At 53.3% G+C, this 20837-nt stretch overlaps 1 protein-coding gene across 1 annotated transcript in view; it reads left to right on the top strand.

Moving 5' to 3' along the window:
• The first annotated feature begins 1584 nt into the window (after positions 1-1584).
• Positions 1585-20837, top strand: part of LOC126002013 (transmembrane protein 132D-like) — a 44031-nt gene continuing 24778 nt past the window's right edge. Inside the window, exons 1-2 of the mRNA XM_049769214.1 lie at positions 1585-1715; positions 16606-16789. Coding sequence (XP_049625171.1) covers positions 16607-16789 — 183 coding nt within the window. The 5' untranslated portion in view covers positions 1585-1715; position 16606. The remainder of the gene's footprint in view (positions 1716-16605; positions 16790-20837) is intronic.

Genomic DNA, 20837 nt, shown 5'->3' with positions numbered 1-20837 from the left:
TGAAAGTACAGCTGCATCTCTCTGACACTCGCTGTGTTTGTCTCTGGGTAATGAAGCCGTCAGTGTAGCCTGTGTTTACTGGACCACAAGTAGGTGATAAAACCTTCGTTAATGAGCCTGAGTGGCTCAGTTGTCATAAACAAAGGGAAAAATCAGCATCGGGAGCAGGATGAGCGGGAGTGAACCCAGCTGAGCGTGTTTTAAGGATAATCTTAACGGTTTCAAAATTCTGATGTGCACAGCCCTGAGATTCTCAGAACCATGAACACAAGCCATGTTCACCCCCCCCCCCCGTGGGGTACTGCCGGGAGTAACCCCCAGTCTGTGGTCCCGCTCACAGCTGGGCCACCACTGGCCAAGCTCTGTATCATGAACCTTTTGCCCCTCAAAGCAGATCCCCTCTAACAGAATTCTCTTCTCTGTGAAGGTGGATTTCTCACATCCAGCCTCTGATCCAGAGCGAATTGGCCCTTAGGAACCAGGTTCCCCATTTAGACTCTTGTTTCTATAAAACTTGGCAACCGAGGGCCAGAGAGATAGCATAGTGGTAGGGCGTTTGCCATGCACACAGCTGACCCAGGATGGATGGGAGTTCGAATCCCGGCATCCCAGATGGTTCCCTGTGCCTGCCAGAGGCGATTTCTAAGCACAGAGCCAGGAGTGACCCCTGAGCGTCACCGGGTATGACCCAAAAACCAAAAACTGTTGGCAACAGATATTGGCACTTCATGGGGATAAATGGGCTTTGCTGAAAGGGTCAGCGGAGGCCACTGGGATTCCAGCACTCACATCTGCGTAAAATGTAAGGATTTAAGAGCGAAGCCACTGGATACACCATCGCCTGTGAGCAAGGCTGTGTCCATCCCTCCATGAAACAGAAAGGTCACTGGCCCAAGCCAGCGGCCGGTGTGTTTAAAGCAGGTTTGATTCAATAAAATCCTGAGCCCGGGAAGTAGAAGCACTTAGTGGAGTTCACCCTGATAAAGCAGCGACCGGCCATCGAAAATTGACATTTATTTAACTAGTAATTTAATCGAGTCCCTGCAAAGTGGAAGCAGCTTAATCTCCCCAAGTGAGCCCGAGGGTTGGGGAGGTCAGAGGGCGACTCGACGGATGCCTCCTGGTCCCAAATGACAAATGGGCACATCAAAAATTGTGGGTGCTGGGCGGGAGAGAGGGAACAGAGTTAAGGAGCTGGCCCTCCACACACAGACACTGATTTGATCCCTGGCGCCCAAAAGGGTTTCCATAGCCTCAACATGAGCGAGTCCTGAGCACGAGGTGGGAGTCAACCCTGAGCACCTCAGTATGTGGCCCGTACACTCCAAACCACACACACCCACAGAAGGAAAATGAGGAGTCCTAGTGCAGATTTTGGTAACAGCCACTCTCTCCCCCAGAGACCCAGCTCACAGGAACTTTGTTCAGCTCCTTCTACAGTGCTCCGTGTCTGAGACTCTTGAGAGGCCAGCGGGGCCAGACGGGGATGGGGTCCTGCCGACCACCAGGCGAATGCTGAACCAGTCCCCCGGCCTTCCCACCGCCCTCTGAGACCCTTCCTGTCTCCCCAGGGTGAAGGTGAAGAAGGGTGTGAGCATTGTCCAGGTGACGAACAGCAGCCCCGGCCTCTGGGAGATCACTGACACGCGGGACCAGGCCACCAAGTCGGCGCCCGCAGTCATTGAGTGCCGCAGGAAGGGCCCCGCCCAGAGCAGGTGGGTGCCGGGGGTGGGTGTGCATGGGTGGGGGGGGGGCTCTGTGTCTGCCTCACGTTTTGGCTGTCCTTGGGCTGAGCACAGGGACTTACACTCACTGCCATGTCTCTTTCTTCAGGCTAGCAAGGCCGGTGCTGGGCATCAGGGCTTCTTGGTGAAGTGGGTGCAGGGGGCATGCTGTTCACCATCTCCTGACCTGGGATCCCAACTTCATTGCAAGGTCTCAGAGACTCAAGGTGGGGGGGAGCACCGCTTGGCCCAGCCCGGATCCCGCAGAACCAGAGGTAGTGGGTTTGCAGAGACAGCTGGCACCAAACGGAGCCCTGACAATGGGCACCAGGCCAAAGCAGAGGGTATGTTATAGGGGACACAGGCTCCAGGGGTCCCTGCCAGCCTTTGCTCCTATGTGAAGCTTCCCTCCCACCCCTCCCACTGCCTTGCGGGCTCAGGCCTTCGTGTCCTGGCCAGCGGGACCCGTGTCTCCTCTGAAGGATGGTTTTAATTTCCTGAGGGAACATCGCGGAACACTGCGGAATGTGATCACAGCCCAAATGCAATTTCAGAACCTCCGGGCGAAACCTAGCAGAGCTGCTCAAAGCTCGGTGGTGACTGCACCTTCTGGAAGGCAAACAGGCTGGTGCTGCGGGGCCACACTGGGGTGCAGGAGGGTCCTGGTGAATGGGTATTTGGGTCGCTGCTGAGTCCAGCCTCAGGGTCCCGGGAGGTGCCTGGGTCTTGGTGCCACCATCAAGAACAGAGCCTGGCCCTTTCCCGGCAGAGCCTCCCAGGTCCGTTCACTGTCTCTCCCAACCGCCACCTCAATAACCTCTGGGGTCTGGCCTCACGGACGGATGGGGCCACATAAGAGGTGAGATCACACGTGAGCTTGGCTGGAAACTGCAGTTTTGTGCTCTAGCCCCATGGGAGAGATGTGGATACTGTGGCATTCGGCTCTGATGGGGTGGCAGTGACTGTGGGTTCCACCGCGTCCAGGATCTCATGCTCTGCACTGGCCCGGTCTTGGCCTAATACCAGGTCACCACAGTGTTGGAAACTGCCACCGGATTAGCCCAGGGAGGTCACACCAGTGAGTCTGAGGCGCTCACGGAGTGGGTTTGCAGGTTTTGGGGGCACCTGGCATGCGCCTGATTTTTTTGATGTGTGCATACAATCCACACGCCCGCACATGTAAACACACATGCAGACACGCACACACATGGGCACACGCCGCCGAAGGATGTAAAGATGAAATATAGCAACATTTTCATAGCAGCCAGCTGAGCAGTGATCAAAAATTTTCTCCTAATTCCAAGCACGGATTTTCCGACAAGCTGCAGAGCCCCGTGTGGGACCTGAGCCCGAGGCCTGGCGGGAGTAATTTCGGGGCTCGGCGCCCCCTTCTTCTGCTTGCCTGCTGGGTGGACTTTGAGATCATTCCTGCTGTTGTTCTGGCCGCCACGCAGCAGGGGCAGGAGTCCCAGCCGTCCCTCCCTCCAGAAGAGCCTGCACGGTGGCGGGCAAGGCATTGCCCACCCACACGCTGGGGTCATCCTTGCAAGATCTTTCGGCAGAGCCAGCAGTGCCCCCTGACCCCCGACCTCTGACCCTTCACAGCTGCCTTCGCTGCATCTCTTCTTGTGTTGGGGTCTCTGGGCAGCAGTGCCCAAGAGTGGCAGGAGATAAATGATCATACATGGTCTTTGGGCAAGAAAGATGAGGCTGGAGTTGTTTACAGAAGAAGCACGGCTGAATCTCAAAAGTTCCAGAAAATTGGGGCCGGAGTGATAGTAAGGCGTTTGCTTTGCACGCAGTTGCCCAGGATGGACCTGGGTTCATTCCCTGGCGTCCCATGAGCGATTTCTGAGTGCAAAGTCAGGAGTATCCCCCGAGGGTCACCAGATGTGACCCAAAAGCCAAATTAAAAAAGCTCCAGAAAAAAATGAAAGGATGTGGGATTTGGAGTCACCACCAGTGCCAGGAGCAGGGGGGTCTTGATCTAACCTCCAAAGATTATGAACACTGCCTCATGTCTGTATGCAGCTGCCCTGCTTGTCCCTCACTGCCGCCCTGTCTCATTTCCTCATCTTTGAACAGAAAGCATCGTGTCTCCCCACAAATGTCTTCCAAGCAAGAGTGGGAGTGACAGGCCACCAAGGGGCCTGCAGACCCCTTGTGGATGCTGACAGACCTGTTGCTGAACTGGGGGGTAGTTCTTGGGGGACATGGGCACCTAATATAGCTGATGTTTACCCTCCTGACAAAGCAGCAAAAGGGGATCTGGGTCTGGGGAGTGCCAAGTCCAGGATGAGGGTCCACGTCTTGCCTATTCCCGCCCCATCTGGGTCTACCCCATCTCTAGGGGGCCTGGAAGATTCTGTTGTAATTTCCATTCATCCTTCCTGAGAGCCTGTCTTCGCTCCTCCTGAAATGAAAAACAAGCACAGCTCTGATCCGATCAGGTCTTTCCTGAAGAGAAATGGGGAGCATCTCCCCAGCGACTTCCCGGAAGCCTCGCTCAGCAGGGCCGTGGGTGGGTTATGTTTTGGGGGGGGGCGTCATTGGACCAGCCCGCCTCATTTCTCTCTCCAACCGGGGAGATGGATCTTGAGTCTTTCATCTCAGAGAAATGCTTTCCACTCCGGTGTCACTTTAAGTCTGAGTCCCCCGTAATCCTGAAAGATTGATTTCATTTTGTACCTTTCCTGTGGCCTGAAATTTCATTTTTCCTGACTGCTGCATGTCCTGAGTCTTGGTGTGTGGATGAGGTGTATACAAGCTGGATCAGCCCTGGTGGTGATGGGGATTGCAAAACAGCATGGAGGTGGCCAGGGGGGCCCTAGGCTCTTTGTGACAGAGCCTGTCCACCTTGGCGTGTGCCCCCATAGGGTCCAGGCCATACACACATCCACCTCCATGCAGACAGCATAAAAGCACCTGGAGCTGAGGGTTTGCAGTGTCAATACTTCCATCCAATTCTCCTTCTACATGGCAGTGAGGCGGCTGACCCGCCTCTCTCCATCCCTTCACGCCATTAACCATAGCCAGAGCTCAGGCACATGCCAGCGTCTCCCCTCCCCCTGGTGCACCCCCTTGGGATTTCACTGCCCTGGAACATCCCTGAGGAAGGCAGATCTCCCCCCACCCCATGAACTGATGGCGAGAGAGAGCCTGAGTGTGACATTGGGGGCAGAGCAGGGGCAGGACACCAGCCTGCCCCAGGGTACGTTCTCCACAGGACAAGTCTCTTCCTCCTGCTGGTGCCCTTCTGCACCTGAGCCCCGTGTCCAGTGCCCAGCACACGCCTTCAGGCTGCCCAGACCCACTCCATAGCTAGTTGCATTACTGCCAAGTTTAATCCTGTCAGATTCTTGACTGTGGCACTGAGATGAAAGGGATGTTCCGAGTGTCTTCCTTGACCACTTTAATGGCAAACTGGAATGAGGGGGGTGGGAGAAGCAGGGAGAGATGGGCACAGAGCCCAGCTGTCCACACACAGATATACACAACCTCACCTCACACACATACACACAGAGTGTGCCTATGGGCTGTTTGTTAGAGGGCAAAGGCATTGTTTCGGGGAGTCCTGCTTGCTGGGAGGGCCCCTGGATTCTGTGGACCAAACCCTGCAGTCAGACAGTCCCACCCACCGCTCTGCTCCTTCTGTCTCTGGTGCCTGTAGGCCCATGAGACGAGGGTCCCAACGGGGCCTCACACCCGGGAAAGGGCTGGTCACTGCTGGATTCCTGTGTGTCTCCATGGTGCGAGGGGCAGCCCTGTTCTAGGGCTTAAGCCCCCCTTCCCCACCTCCACAGCTGCTCCCACAATGCCTGGTGTGGCAGGAGCTCAGCCCGCATGACCCAACCCTGTCATGTTCCTCTGTGTGCCCCCTTGTCTCTGCGCCTTAAGACGCACCCCAGCTCATTAGGAACCACTTTCCCTGCTGGTCGCCGTGTGGGTGAGCCATTATTCTGCTCATGAATTATGGATGGGCATAATCCTATTAGCCGCGATGTCATCGCAGCCTGTGAAGAAGATGAAACAAACTATTTGTCATAAAGCGGCTTTGGAAATGGCGCCGTGCAAGATCAGAAGTGGCCCCAGCCACCGTGCCTGGTCCTTCTCCGTCCCTCACGATTCCTCCTCTTCTCCTGAGTCTTGGGGACTCTTCTAAGTTGCCCCCAAAGGGAGCTGTGGGCAGGACAAGTAGCTTCTCCCTCGTGGCAGCCCTGGCCCAGCCCAGGAAACCTCATGGAGCTGTCCTGCAGTGCTTCACCCCAACCTCTCAGCGGGTTCCTCAGTGCCTCTCCTCTCTCCCGCCCAAGGCCCAAGGAAGTGCTTCCTTCATCCACTTGCCATGTATCCTCCCCACCTCCCCCCTGCAACTCTCACCTGCTCAGAGCAGTCACCTGTTGATAGATGGTCACAAAGAGGACCAGCCAGACCCCTTGGACAATGTGGGATGCAGGAAGTGTGTATGGAGCAACTTGTGCCCACAAACACCATTTTTTCTTCCTTTTTCCTTTCCTTTCCTTTCCTTTCCTTTCCTTTCCTTTCCTTTCCTTTCCTTTCCTTTCCTTTCCTTTCCTTTCCTTTCCTTTCCTTTCCTTTCCTTTTTCCTTCCTTCCTCCCTCCCTTCCTCCCTCCCTCCCTCCCTTTCTCCCTTCCTTCCTTCCTTCCTCCCTCCCTTCCTCCCTCCCTTCCTTTCTCCCTTCCTTCCCCCTCCCTCCCTCCTTCCCTTCCTTTCTTCCTTCCTTCCTCCTTCCTTCCTTCCTTCCTCCTTCCTCCCTTTCTCCTTCCTTCCTTCTTCCTTCCTTTCTCCTTCCTTCCTTCCTCCTTTCTTTCTTCCTTTCTCCTTCCTTCCTCCTCCTTCCATTCTCCTTCCTTCCTTCCTCCTTCCTTCCTTTTCCTTCCTTCCTTCCTTCCTTCCTTCCTTCCTTCCTTCCTTCCTTCCTTCCTTTCTTTCTTTCTTTCTTTCTTTCTTTCTTTCTTTCTTTCTTTCTTTCTTTCTTTCTTTCTTTCTTTCTTTCTTTCTTTCTTTCTTTCTCTCTTTCTTCTTTCTTTCTTTCTTTCTTTCTTTCTTTCTTTCTTTCTTTCTTTCTTTCTTTCTTTCTTTCTTTCTTTCTTTCTTTCTTTCTTTCTTTCTTTCTTTCTTTCTTTCTTTCTCTCTCTCTTTCTTTCTCTCCTCTCCTTCTTTCCTTCCTTCCTTCTTTCTTTCTCTCTCTCTTTCTTTCTCTTTCTCTCTCTCCTTCTCTCTCTTTCTCTCTTTCTTTCTTTCTTTCTTTCTTTCTTTCTTTCTTTCTTTCTTTCTTTCTTTCTTTCTTTCTTTCTTTCTTTCTTTCTTTCTTTCTTTCTTTCTTTCTTTCTTTCTTTCTTTCTCTCTCTTTCTCTCTCTCTCCCTCGCTTCCTTCCTTTTTGGGCCACACCCAGTAGCGCTCAGGAGTTACTCCTGTCTCTGAGCTCAGAAATGACTCCTGGTGGTGCCCTGGGAACTCTCTGGGATGTCAGAGATTGAACCTGGTTCAGTTACATGCCGGGCAAATGTCCTTCCTGCTATTTCTCTGGCCTTCAAACACAACTTCATCAGTCAATATAACCTCAGTCAAAGATAAAATAATGCTCATTGGCTCCTGCACAGAGACAGACCCAGCTGGATCTCGAGCACAGACCTGGACTCAGGGTCCCATCCCTGCTCCCTCTTTGTCCTGAGGCCCCACAAAGCAGCAGCTCTGTCTGACACCATCTTTCCACAAGCCAAGGCACCCCATCACTGGCCAGCATGTGGTGCTGGACACAGCCAAGCCAGGCTCCTGGCCCAGGATGTGCCTCTAGGCTTGTGGCCCAAATGCCACACAGCCTTCGTGGCCTGACCTCCAGGTTGCTTCACCTGATGGGAAAGAGAAAACCTGACACCCTGGGCTGAGGCTTTGTGATAGAGTGGGGAAGAGACCTGTACCCCGAAACCAGCTTGTGGGAACACACTTCCTGGAGGACTTAAGTCACGCTGATGGGGGCCATGCCTCTCACCCTTGGAAATACTGAAAGGGGGGCATCCAGCTAGGCACGATGACCTTCAGGGTTAGTGCTAGGGCCTTGGACTCTCTCAGGACTCTGGGGCGGCCCCGCAGAGCTGCTCCCTGTGGAAATAGGGGGTAATGCCCACTGGCCGGGCCTCAGTGTCTTTCCAGAGCAGAACCAGGATGGGGCTGGAAGGTCAGGCCGGAGCAGCCTTGCAGCTGCCTCCCTGGTCTGGCCTGGATCCCTCCTCACTTGCTCACAGCCTCACACACATCCTCACCCCATCTCTGTGCCATGGGCAGGAGACAAGGCAGCTTTGGTGTCCTGGGAATCGCAGTCTGGCCGGGTCTTCTGGCGCTGCCCCATGTCCAGAAACTCACGTGTGGGATTCTCTCCAATTAAACCAAAACAAAAACCCATTTCCCAAGCTTTGCTTCACCCCTGGCTGCCATGGGGTCTGAGGGACACAAGGGACCCCAAGCGCCCTCTGCAGGCATCCATGTCCTTCCCGAGCATGACCTGGCTGCTTCTCCCTAAGAGAAACGGCCCCACCGCCAGCAGAATCAGGTTCAGACCCACAACTTAGGGGCTGGGCCAGAGCACAGCATGGCAGATGATTAAGTTCATTCCCAACACCCAAAGGGTCCCCTGAGCACCATGAACTGGACAACCCCCCCAAAAAAGGAAGAAAATTCACAGTTTGGCCTTGGGGAGGCAAAAACAACAATAACAAAATTGTTACCCAAGAGATCCAAGAGAAGCAGCAGGAAAGCAGGGCTGATTCCACAGGGTCTGTAATCTCAGACGCCACACTCAGAGGCCAGCGAAGAAAGAACCCAGGCCCTGCCCTTCCCTGGCCTGCACTGCCCTTCCCGGGGATCTCAGTCGTGCAACTCAGAGCAATCGGACTTTCCACAGAACAACTTAGACAAACCAAGGGATACTGTGTCCTAGTGTGCTTTGTTTTCACTGCACTCCAAACACGGGCAACCTTGAGAGGGCGGAGAAGGACGAGGAACCACAGAGAGCCAACGCTTCTCATGCCAGACTCCCAGGTTGCCTCCTGCAGCTACAGAGCCAAAGGGGGGGATGTTGGAAACCATCATTTAGATGGTTTTCTTTCACATCCAGAGAAAAATGCAGGAAATCACTGAGGAATAAACACTTTCTGGAAAAGATCTGAGCCTTGGGAGAGACAGTATTTTAATTTATTCTATTTAAAAAAACTATTAGTCTTGGGGCTGGAATGGTGGCACAAGGCATAAGGCATCTGCCTTGCACATGCTAGCCTAGGATGGACCGCGGTTCGATCCCCCTGCATTCCATATGGTCCCTCAATCCAGGAACAATGTCTGAATGCATAGTCAGGAGTAACCCCCGAGTGTCACCGGGTATCACCCAAAAACAAAAAACAAATACTATTAATCTTCTAGCCACATGCCCTGATAAAACATGTAAATTTGTTTTTGTTTTTGGGTCACACCCAGCAGCGTTCAGGGGTTACTCCTGGCTCTATGCTCATAAATAGCTCCTGGTAGGCTTGGGGGAACATATGGGATGCCGAGATTTGAACCACCATACTTCTGCATGCAAGGCAAATGCTTTACCTCCACGCTATCTCTCCGGCCCCATCATGAAATTCTAAAACTAGCAAAAACTTTTCTCACTTAAATTCACTTTGAGAAATGATATATGTTTTGGGTTCTTACTATGTCTCCGAGTTCAGAGATTAAAAAGTATTAGAAAGGAATACCAGCAAAAGTGAACTACTTATCAAATATTTCTAGTAGTAAAATCTACCTAGCATATGATATAAATACAACGAATACCTTTGTGAGGAATATCGCCTTTTATTTTCATCAGTTAGAATTTATTCTTGGCTGGAGTCGGAGCAATAGCACGGTGGGAAGGGCATTTGCCTTGCACTCAGCCGATCCGGGTTTAATCCCTGGCATTTTCCATAGGACCCTCCTCCCCGTGCTCACCATAAGTGATTCTCTAGTGCAGAGCCAGAAGGAACCCCTGAGTGCCACTGAGTGTGGCTCAAAACAAAACAAAATTTGTTCCACTTGATGGTTTCTGTTTTGACCTACCAAAACATACTACCTCAATGGTTGCATTTTTTGTTATTAGTATTACCAATGAACTAAAAGAGAAAATATATATTTTATAAAGAAATGAAAAGAAGGGGCCGGCGAGGTGGCGCTAGAGGTAAGGTGTCTGCCTTGCAAGCGCTAGCCAAGGAAAGATTGCAACCTTGGTTCGATCCCCCGGTTTCCCATATGGTCCCCCCCAAAGCCAGGGGCAATTTCTGAGCGCTTAGCCAGGAGAAACCCCTGAGCATCAAACGGGTGTGGTCTGAAAAAAAAAAAAGAAAAGAAAAGAAAAACAAAGTTTGTGATGGAAACAGATGAAGACATATGTAAAAAATATTCCTTCAGTTGCCAGATGAGGAACTAATTCTCTTCATAGGAAGATTTCCCCAGAACAGTCCCACGGAAACAGATGCAGACTGAGTGGTCCAAACCTCATCCCAGAAACCTACTGGCTCATCCTTAGCTCATACCACAAATGTGAGTGAATTCTGAGAACCGGTGGTTCAGATAACGGTGGTTCCTGCCCTGCCTTATATCCTCAGGCACAAGGTAATATTCTCCCCGCAAACTCCCAGCAGCTTGGAGGTCTTGATCAGAGAGAAACCATGCTCTGCCAGCAGAGAAAGATACGCTCTTCTCTTTAGTACACACGTGGAATCCATTTCCACAGCCCAACTTGCAAAGGTGTGATCACATCATGCTGCAGAAGTGGAGACACTCTGTTCATTGTGTCGGCCGCGCTGCTGTGCACCAGCCAGCAAGACAAAGATGCTGGGGGCTAAGCAGGAAGAGCATTTGCACGTCGGAAATGGCAAGAGCAGAAGCTGAAATCGTTCGGGACCCGGCCAAGAGCAAGCAAGAGAGAACCTTCTAGAACCTTCTAGACCTGAGCGGCATGTCTGCACCATGGCGGGTCGTGCTCCCGCTCATTCTCACCCAAAGTGGGGTGAGATGCTGACCGTCTTGCTCCTGCAGCCAATTGGGAAGAGGAATGAAGGGTGGGCTGGGTGCTCAGTGGGGAGGGGGCTGGGAAGAAGTTATAAAAGGAGCTGAGAAGTAAATAAAGGAACATGCATGCAGGAGGGCAGCGCTTGGTGCCCACTGCGGTGTCTCAGAGGACAGATACCAGGCAACATGTGACAACCATCTGCTCTCCCTCTGCTGCTCATTGCTCTGCCCCAGGAAGAACTTCCGTACGGTGCTGACTATGTGCAGCTGCTTAAATCAGTTGAATAAAGCCACAAATCTCTGCCTCCTCCTCTCCCATGTGGAGTCGAGCCTCACTCAAGGATGGGGCAGCCCTGCTGGATGTGTAAGCTGTGGAAAGAGTGATGGGTGGATGGACGGACGGATGGATGGACAGACGGATGGAAGGACAGATGGGTGGGTGGGGCCAGCTTGATGCTGGAAGCACTCTGCCCTAAAGTGCTGAAATCCAGAAGTCTTGTCTGTAACAAGAAGGCACCTGATGCAACAGCAGTCTGAGCTCTTTGCAAGGCGAGGTGTGTGTGTGTGTGTGTGTGTGTGTGTTTTCCGCACGGCACGTTTGCAAGCCAGATAAAGGCATTTGCGCTGCATGGCACAGACTGCAGGGGCTGTGTTAGGTGCTTACAGGCTGAGTGGCTTGTTGTTGGGATGTGGGAGGGACGGACGGTCTGTGTGTGGTTGCAAATAGGGAGATGGGGAGGAGGGAGATGGGCAGGGAGACGGGGGAGGGCCACGCGTGGGTGATGCTCCTTCCGAGATGACAGGGAAAAGCACACAGTTTAGAGTCAAAAGTTAGCCACTAATTTGTGTCTCTGACATTTATAGGAACAAAGAGATGGCAGGTTGTGTTTTTTTACCCCCACAAAGGATTTTCCTTCAGAAAAGAGGGAGAATATTCTTCTCACGAAGCCCTTAAATTTCTTCCAGGATGACATTTGCCTTTAGAATATACACCACATGACCAAAAAAAAAATTTAGAAAAATACATTACAGTCAAAACCAGAGCGAGGGCAAAGTTGAAATAGGGCAAAAGTGTAATTGCTCAGGGTCACCTACGTGCTTGTATGAACAAGGAATTTGGAGAGAGGTTGGCGCTGCTGCTGATGTTGCCTGGGTTGGGGCCGAGTCCTCTGAAGGTGAACGGTGACATACAGAGGGCGCTGCTAGTCACACAAGTTTAAGTCACAGCTGACGGGCTTTGTTTGGGGGCCACACTTGGAGGCACAAGGGGCTTAACCCCTGGGCTCTGTGCTCAGGGAGCACTCCTGGAGGTAGTTGGGGAAGCATGCGCAGTGTTGGCTGTGCCCGAGACCAGCACCCACTCACCCACTGCTCTTTTTCTCTGGTGCTAAGTCTGAGTTGATGGAGGCAGAATCCGGTGATCATGGACGTGGCTTTTCTCTCCCAGCTGCCCAGCAGGACCAGGATAATGGGATCAACAGGAAACTTAGTGTTTCTCCTCACTGGAGGGAACATCTATCAGGGGAGCTGACCTGACGCAAGGGCTGCTCCGAGCAGAACTGAGGGGGGCTGAGACCAAATGCAGGAGAGAAGCAGAGATGCACCCAACAAAGTTAGCAGCAAATGCTCTGGACCCAGGACCATTCCCAGCCAACCCCGCCAGCTCACAGTGTTCTGGACTCAGAACAATCAAAGCCACTACCCCCTTTGTCAGCCCATGGTGTGCTGGAAAGACACAGGACCATCCCGGCCACCCCTGCTGGTCTCTAGAGCCCTTTCCACCCTGGAAGTCCAGCTCCATGCTGAGTCTCTTGTTTCATGTTTGTGGCAGCTGGTGGGGTCACCTGTCCTCATTGGAAAGAGTCTGCAGGGATGTCCCTGGCACCTTCTGCTTTTCCTGAACTGGACGATTGGGACTGGCTGATACAGGCACCTTCCAGTATTGGCAAAGCTCCACCGTTCCAGCCATCACCACCAGCTTGCTTTGTCCTGCCTGCAGACCTTGTGGCATGTGGGTCCCTGGCCCGCACCAGGGACCTTGAACAACAGCACCCAAGACGGGCCATGTCCAGTGAGCACTGGTGGCTTCCTGTGGCTTCCTGGGGGGGATGTCTAGAGAAATGATCCAGTCATTTCCAAGCTTGCAGATGACAGGAAGCTTTGCTGCCAGCCGGGTCCAGGACCAGCCAGCCTGAGGAACTGTGTGTGGGCCGTGTCCCCAGCAACAACAGGGCACAGGGTGGGGATTGGGGAGGACAAGCCAGCAGTGCCTGTCCCTTCACTGTCTGGACAAGCCTGTGACAGACGGACAGCTGAGATCAGAGTCCCAGAGTCCGTCTGTCCGTCCGTCCCTCCATCCCTCCGTCCCTCCCTCCCTTCCTTCCTTCCTTTGTCACTGTGCTGCTACCTCCACTCCCGGCCCTGTTGGCAGGACTCGCTGCTGTGTGCTGGAGGATGGTGGCTCCCGGAAGCACTGGCCATGGGGGTAATCCTGCAGCACAGGGTGTCCCCAGGGAACGGGGGCATGACTATCCCCAGGGCTCGAATGTTGCACCCAGGCTTTGAACATAGGAGTCCTGTTTGCTCCCCGGACCACACGGCTCCCCAAGCTTGGTGCATTCCTGGCCATGGGCACCCCAGGGTGGCCTCAAATCTAAAACACAAAGCATCTCTGCCCTGTACATCCCCAACCCCTGGGACTGGGGGGCATGGACCCCCCTGGAAATGGGCTTTAAGCTTGGATTTGAGGGAGCAGGCATTGGCAGTGTCCAGCCTTTCAGCAGCATCTGAGGAAGGAGACCCAGCATACCCCTGCTATCCAAGAACAGGGTCAGACATAAGGGGGGGTGTGTGTCTGCTCTGTCTGTATCCTACTGACTTCTCCCAGTTCTGCATCCTGTTTCCAGAACAATCCACTGTCCTGTGTGAAAGAGGCTGACTTTCCATACTCACTGGGCAGCTGCACAGAGATCCTGTGGCATGACCATGGTCATGGGGCTTGGGGGTGTCAGAGGCCAGTCTGGTACTTGGTGCTGTTACCACAGGAGGGCCCAAGCTTCTTGCCTATGGTGCTGCCCCCCGAATCGGCTCTTCGGTGACTGGCCCAGCGGAATCCATGCTTAATTTGCTCCTGTGACCCTGGACCTTCCACTATTAGCAAGGGGAGCTGACGTCAGCCGCGAGGCTCTGGGGCCCGGCACCATCGTTCAACCTGACAGACAACTAACGGTTATGGTTTCTCTGGGGCAGGTTCTTTCTGAGCAAGTGCTAGCCGGGGACTCTCTCCTAGAGACGGTTGGAGGAGGACTTGGTAATTGAATGCCCCCTGTCAGCTTAATGGGCCGGAAGCATTTAAGTGCTGGGGAAAACTGTCATCAGGTGTTCTCCTCCTGATTAAAACGTGATGGCTGGGAAGACGGCGCCTTTTGGAGAAGGAGCCTTGTAAACTCATTTCTGAGTTGGTGTTTGATTAGCAGCTACATGGAGGAGGAGGGATTGCTTCTTTCTTTTGTTTATTTATTTATTTATTTTGGAAGGAAAGTTCTTGGCTTGGACATCTGAGCTCTTTCTTTGGGTAGCAGGACTGGTTTTGCTTTATTTTATTCGGTAGCCACACTCAGCTGTGCTCAGGGCTGATTCCCTAGACCTGCACTCAGGGATCCTGCCTGGCAGAGTTCAGGAAATTATATGGGGGTACCAGGAACAAACCCAGATCTACTGCCAGGCAGGGGCAAGGCAGGTGCCCTCCCTTCTGTACTATCACTCCAACCCCAGGCAGCAGGATTTGGGGGAATTCACATACAAGAACATGTCTGAGAGCTGGGCAGGGCAGGGTGCTCTGTCCAACCGATGTGAAGAGGTCCCAAGAGCCCAATTTGATATACTGAGGAGGGACTTCCTGGGACTTGTCAGTTCCTGCCTTTGGGGCCACAAGGAGACATTCATCACTACTTGAAGCCACAAGGAAGCCTCTGCCGGTCTCTGTGTTCTCACATGAAGCTCTGAACAATTCCAGGAGATCGGAGGCTGGAATTTCCCACTGTGTTTCCTGCAGGTGACAGAACGACGCTCCTTGATCACGGAATTAAGCATCTGCCCACTGAGTGTGCCCTGCAGGGAACGAGCACTTGATTCGTCTCTGCTGTGTTAACAGCTGTGCTTCCTCACTGCTTAGAGTAAACGGGACCCTTGGGGGCCGGACAGGATCAAGTTCTGGGCCGCTGGGATTCACCACAAGCCAGCAATGTTCTGGCTCTGCAACCTCCTTCACTTGTACTCGCGGCTACTCATCTCAGAGCCAACAGAGCCCCCCACTGCTCTCTGCAGCATGTCCGTTTTCCCTAGGAATTTTTTCCTAGGAGGCATTTCTCCCAGACTGGTCTCTTCCACCACGGTGTGGCTTCTCCACCCTGGTTAGAGGCCAGAGAAGCTTCTGGACCCCGGGCAGTTGCCTCTATCCCCAGCTCCACACCTGGGATCCAACATTTTTTCAGCACCTTGGACAGGGCCAGGCAGCTGCCTAGGGGGGCCCTTGTCCTACCATTCCCAGGTTTGGGGGCCCACTGAGGGTAGCAGCAATGAAGACAATGCCCGGCAGACACTTGGCTTCCTGCCTTTCCATGGTGACCATCTGAGGGTGCCATGCCCCATTCATGCCCTTGCCTGCCCGAGTTTCTTGTGCCTGTGGATGGCGCAGGTCAAGGGGCAGGTGCCCAAAATCTGTGTAAAATGACCGTGCTGTATCTTGCCTTCCAGAAAATGGACAGTGCTGACCTCACTGCTTGCAGGAGAAAACTTCAACTTCTCAGTGGAATTGCTGGGCACAGTCGGGCAAGGGGTGTCCCTTGGGGTGCCTTGTGCCCAGAAGGCGACATCGACTTAAAGTTTATCTTTAATTATATTTAAATCACGCGGCTCCATGAAATGTATTGACATTTACACCCAGAACCTCATTGACATTCTATTAACCTCTGCCAGCAAATTAATTCTTTGCCCTCAGACCTGGAGCGCTGGGAGACTGAGGCCCAATTATGTATTGATCAGAAGATGGGGAAAGGGCCCTGCCCAACTGCTGAGCCCCTACAGCAGAGCAGAATTGCTGATTTGCTCTGAGAAACCACTGGCTACTTTCTCAAATCCTTATTTTCTCACTGAGGAACGAAGGTGCGAGTGGCTGGGAGCTTCATCCGTCATGTCAGGCGGTGGCCGAGCGCCATTAGGAAGATGACAGTACTGGGCACCGTCAATTAATGATCCCGTTTGCATGTTCGGTGGAGGGTCCAGGACTGCGGCACTGAGCGTGTTTCAGCTTCACGTCGTCGTGGCTAAGACAAGACAAATCGCCGAAGCTCCTACCTGTTTGTTCCTGCAGGAGCTGGCGCGGGGATCCCCAGAGTAGGGGTCCCTCCTGCAGCCTCGGGGCCCTAAGGGAAGCCATCATTGGTTGCTGACTGCTGTGGGTGGGACAGGCAACCCCTCCTAGGATGAGACAGTTCCAAGAACCACCTCAGCCTGTCTTGGACCCTGGTTCGTGGCCCCAAGAGGCTCAGCTGTGCCACCCATTCTGGCCAATGCCCACCAGCCCGTTCTGTGGCTGCCTAGTTCACAGCGTCTCTGGCTGCTGCTTAGCTTAGTCCTCCTGGGCCCAGCCCCAACACCCAACATGCCTCCCCCATGCTAGGTCCCTGACTCTGGGCCTTCTCCTTCCAATGGCCAGTGCCCCCTCACTGAGGTCTGCTTCTGCCCAAGGACTGTTCTAGACTTTTCTAGAATGTGGTGAGCTCACGCAGGCAGGAAGGAGCCTCCCCGCTCACGGCCTCTCTCTCCCCCAGCATGGATAGCACCTCCGACGAGGTCATGCAGATCGACGTGGTGGTGGAGGAGCCCTCGGATCCAGAGGCTGCCCAACTGGTCACGTGGCAGGTGGAGTACCCGGGGGCAGTCACTTCTGACTTGGGCATCTCCGAGATCTACGTGAGCCCCAAGGAGCAGCTTGGCATCGTCCCACTGGCCACGGTAAAGGATGGGCAGATGTGGGCGAGGGGTGTCTAGGCGCTGGGACATGAGAGGGCGATGGGAACATGTAGCAGCCCAGATGTGGCTATTTTGGTTCTCAGCACTGTGTCCAGCATATTGGCCACTGGGGCAGACCTTGGATGTGGGATATGACTTGGGTCTTGTGTGTGGCCTTGTGTATAGTCTTATGTGTGGTCTTGTATGTGGCCTTGTATGTGGCCATGTGCGTGGTTTTGTACATGGCCTTGGGCATGGTTTGTGTGTGGTATTGTATGTGGCCTTGTGTGTGGCTCTGAGACATGAGACTTGTTTGTAAATTTTGTACCTGGTCTGTATGTGACCTACACAAAGACTTTGTACTTTGTCTTTGTCTTTGTATTTTGTACTTTGTCTTACACATGACCTGTACTCAGGTCCGGTTTGTGGCTGAACTTGGGTTTTGTCCGCAGCTGTGGCTGTCACAGAGGATGGTAGTCACTGATTGTCACAGCAGTGACTTGCTGCAGTTATTGCAACAAGGAGAGTCTGAGCCTGGGCAGTTCCAGGGATGAGCCCCCCCCCAAACTGGGCTTTGTTGGACAAGTCCCCTCCCAGGATGAGGCTCTGTCCTGCAGGCGAGCTTCATGGCTCAGCTATGGACACATCTGCCAGCACCTTGAACTCTAGAGGCTGCTCACAGGAGGTGGGTGTCTGGGGTCCCCAGGAGGTGAAATATTGGGGTCTCCAGGAGATTAAGTATTGTGGTCCCCATGAGGTGAGTGTTGGAATCGCCAGGAGGCAGGTGTCAGGGTCCCCAGGAGGTGAGTGTCGAGCTGCAGGACACCCCAATACCTGAGAGTTGTTGGAGGATCTGTGTGAAGTGAGGGTACCACAGCCCTCATGCTCTGACACTCCAAGATGTTGCTGAGACAGGCCGAGGCCCCCTCTGAGATGAATAATCCTGTCTCCATCTCCATCTCTGTGTCGTCTCTGTCTCCGTGTCGTCTCTGTCTCCCTGAAGCTCCCTAAAAGGCAATTCAGACCTTCCATTCAAAGCTGACTCCCCAAAGACCATGCTACCTCCCTCAATATTTCTCCTGTTCCCAACTCCCTCCCCCAAAGCCAGCAGCCTTAAAAGCTTTTCATTACTTTTCTAATCCATCCGTGGATTTCTGTGCATTTTATTACGTCATTATTTCCCCGCTCAGGAAATGATGCTTTACTGTCATATGGGCAAATGTGCTTCTTTCTGTCCTTGGGGAAAAACTCCAGGGAAAAGGTCATCAATTGCAATGGCTGTTTATCTAATTAATTGGTGCCTGTGACCGCCTCAGGTCTGGGCAGGGGCTGGGCTCTTTCTTCCAGCTTTAGAAGGTGGAACTCATGTTTCTGGGGTTCCTTGGTGTCCTCTCCTGCTGGCCTTTGAGCAGCAGGATTTGGGGATGAAGAGGCAATGGATGGTTGTTTGAAAAACAGTGTTTCTGCGATGGTCCGTGGATGGATGATATGGGACGTGGTCCATGGTACGGGTCTGTGGTCTGTGGATGACTGAAAGGTGAAAGCACTCAAAGAACATACTTGGTGCTCACTGAAGAAAGCACCCATCCTCCCACGGGGTGTGGTGGGTCATCAAACATGGGGTTAATGAAGTGACAGACCCCACTTGAGCCCAGGTCCCCTGAGCCTGGAACACTGCACCCTCGGCACCCACCTTTTATCTACCCAGGTGGGGCAGGGCTGCCCTGTGGGTCCCACGTCCTTGAGGAGAAGTCCAGAACTTGGTGTGGCATGTGGCGTGGTGTGGGGCATAATGTGGTATATGGCAAGGCATGGCATGGCCCAGTGGCGAGCATGGTGCCCACCGTGGGGTGACATGGCCCCTGCATGTGTATGGCTTGATGGCAGCATAGAGACAATTATGTGTCCTGTCCTATGTCCCTTGGGGGGCCCAGCAGGGCTTAGACAGGAACAGGCAGTGCTTGCTACTGGGCTTTTCCTTCAGAATAAAAACAAGAGGAGAGCGAGAAGGAGAGGAGAAAGGGAGAGAATGACAGAGAAAGAGAGGAGAGGACAAAAGAGAGAAAGAGAGAAAAAAGAATGGAGAAAGGAGAGAAAGGAGACAGAAGAAGAGAGTAAGAGAGAGGAGAGAAAAAGACAAGAAAGGAGAGAGTGAAAGAGAGAAAGAAAAATGGGGCCGGTGAGGTGGCGCTAGAGGTAAGGTGTCTGCCTTGCAAGCGCTAGCCAAGGAAAGGACCACGGTTCAATTCCCCAGTGTCCCATATGGTCCCCCCAAGCCAGGGGTAATTTCTGATTGCTTAGCCAGGAGTAACCCCTGAGCATCAAATGGGTGTGGCCAAAAGAAAAAAGAAAAAGAAAAAGAGTGAGAGAGGAGAAATTACAAGAGAGAGGAGAGAGAAATAGAAAGTAAAAAGAGGAGAGAGAAAGAGAGAGAAGAGAGATCAAAAGAGAGAAAGATAGAGAGAAAGAAAGTGAGGAGACAAGCAGGGAGGGACGGGCCCCAATGCCACCTTCTGCCCCATGGGGACCAGTGAGGTGACTGTGGGCAGCTCCCCTGACTCCTGGCATGGTCCCTCCTGTGGGCAAGTGCTCAGATCCTTCGCACCATGTGGAGCCTACGTGTTTTATCGTCCATGACACACGTCCCTTTGGCCTCACAACACAGGGCAGAGCCTCTTCGTTCCACTCAGTGTGCATGTCCTGGGTTGTGCTCTCCGCGTTCTTTACTCCAGGACAGCGACATCTCTCTGATAAGCCGCATCTGTTCTATAAACCTTTGCTCTTCCCGGGCCGGAAACAACATGGGAGAGCTTTTCTGCAGGGAAGTGCATGGTGTCTGTGTTTCTGCGTTGCAGGCCATGGGATTCCTTGCAGTTTTTCTTGCATGGATTCCTCTGCTCGTGGGCCCTGGAACGAGGAGGCAAATGGGCCTGGCTGGGTCCTAGCAGGACCATTCATGGACACCAAGACTCAAGTTTTAGACTATGCTGTGGGCCTTTTTCTCAGCCACTGATAGAATAGGACCCACTGTCTGCTGTAGGCCCAGAGCCCTAGGGGCTGGGCCGACAGGCTGTTTTCTGGGCCCTTGTGGACCTTGAAGCGAGTTCCAGCAGGGCCCAAAACTCCGCAACAAGCTTCGATAATCCTGAACTTCCTGTCAGAAGGGATTTTTCACAAACATGCAGCCAAAGATTGGACCATTCGACTCATCTCATTTCGATCACTGGAGGGCCCTATGCTCTGTAGAAAATGCTGCGGTTGAGACCTGTTCCTCTTGGAGCCTGTGCTCGGCCCATTGGCACCAACTGCTGCCACGTATTGGTTTTCCTGCCCATGGTGAGCGTGGATCCATGCCAGGGTCTTAGGGCTGGCAGGAGAGGAGCAGAAAGTGCCATTGGAGCTTTTCCTCCAATCTTCCTGAGAAGGGCCCTTAGCAGCAGGAACAGAGCCTGACTTCAGGGGCCTTCAGGAAGCAGCGGGACAGCTCTGTGCCATGGATTCCCGCCGGGCACTGCCAAGGAGCCGGGTAACTCTTGGAATGAATTTTCACTTTCCCAAACCTGCTGGCAGCCAGTGGGGGACCGAGCCGGGCACTCCGGGTGACTGTTTCTCTCTCTCTCTCTCTCCCGCTCTGCGCGATGACAGGCTCCTAATGAAAATGAAGCTATCGGCCCTCGCAAGGCTGGCCAGACAGGCTCGTGTAAGCAGGAACATACGGACAGGGGGAGCCGAGCACAAGGGCCTCATGGAGCGGGTCGTGCTGCCGGGATCCTGGCCATAAATCTCCCAGCTTCTACTTTGAAGATGTGCCTAGCCGGCTAATACCCTTCCTGCGTCAGGAATGACTGAGCTGGGGAAGATCCTCAGTTTCTCTGCGGGAACCAGTTGCCCCATTTAGGCGCCCAAGGAGGAGGCGGGCGTCCTCAGCCCTAACACTGAGGATGAGGCCAAAGAAGAGATCAGGGCCAGGAAAGGGTTAAGCCTGGTGAGGTGAGGGACCCACTCAGTTCTGGGGTGAAGGACCCACTCGCTTGCAGCTTAATCAGCTTCA

The sequence above is a fragment of the Suncus etruscus genome, chromosome 2, assembly GCF_024139225.1.
Source record: "Suncus etruscus isolate mSunEtr1 chromosome 2, mSunEtr1.pri.cur, whole genome shotgun sequence".
NCBI classification, from domain to species: Eukaryota; Metazoa; Chordata; class Mammalia; order Eulipotyphla; family Soricidae; genus Suncus; species Suncus etruscus.
The sequence above is the reverse complement of the archived record's forward strand: the minus strand, read 5'-3'. Positions and strand labels throughout refer to the sequence as shown.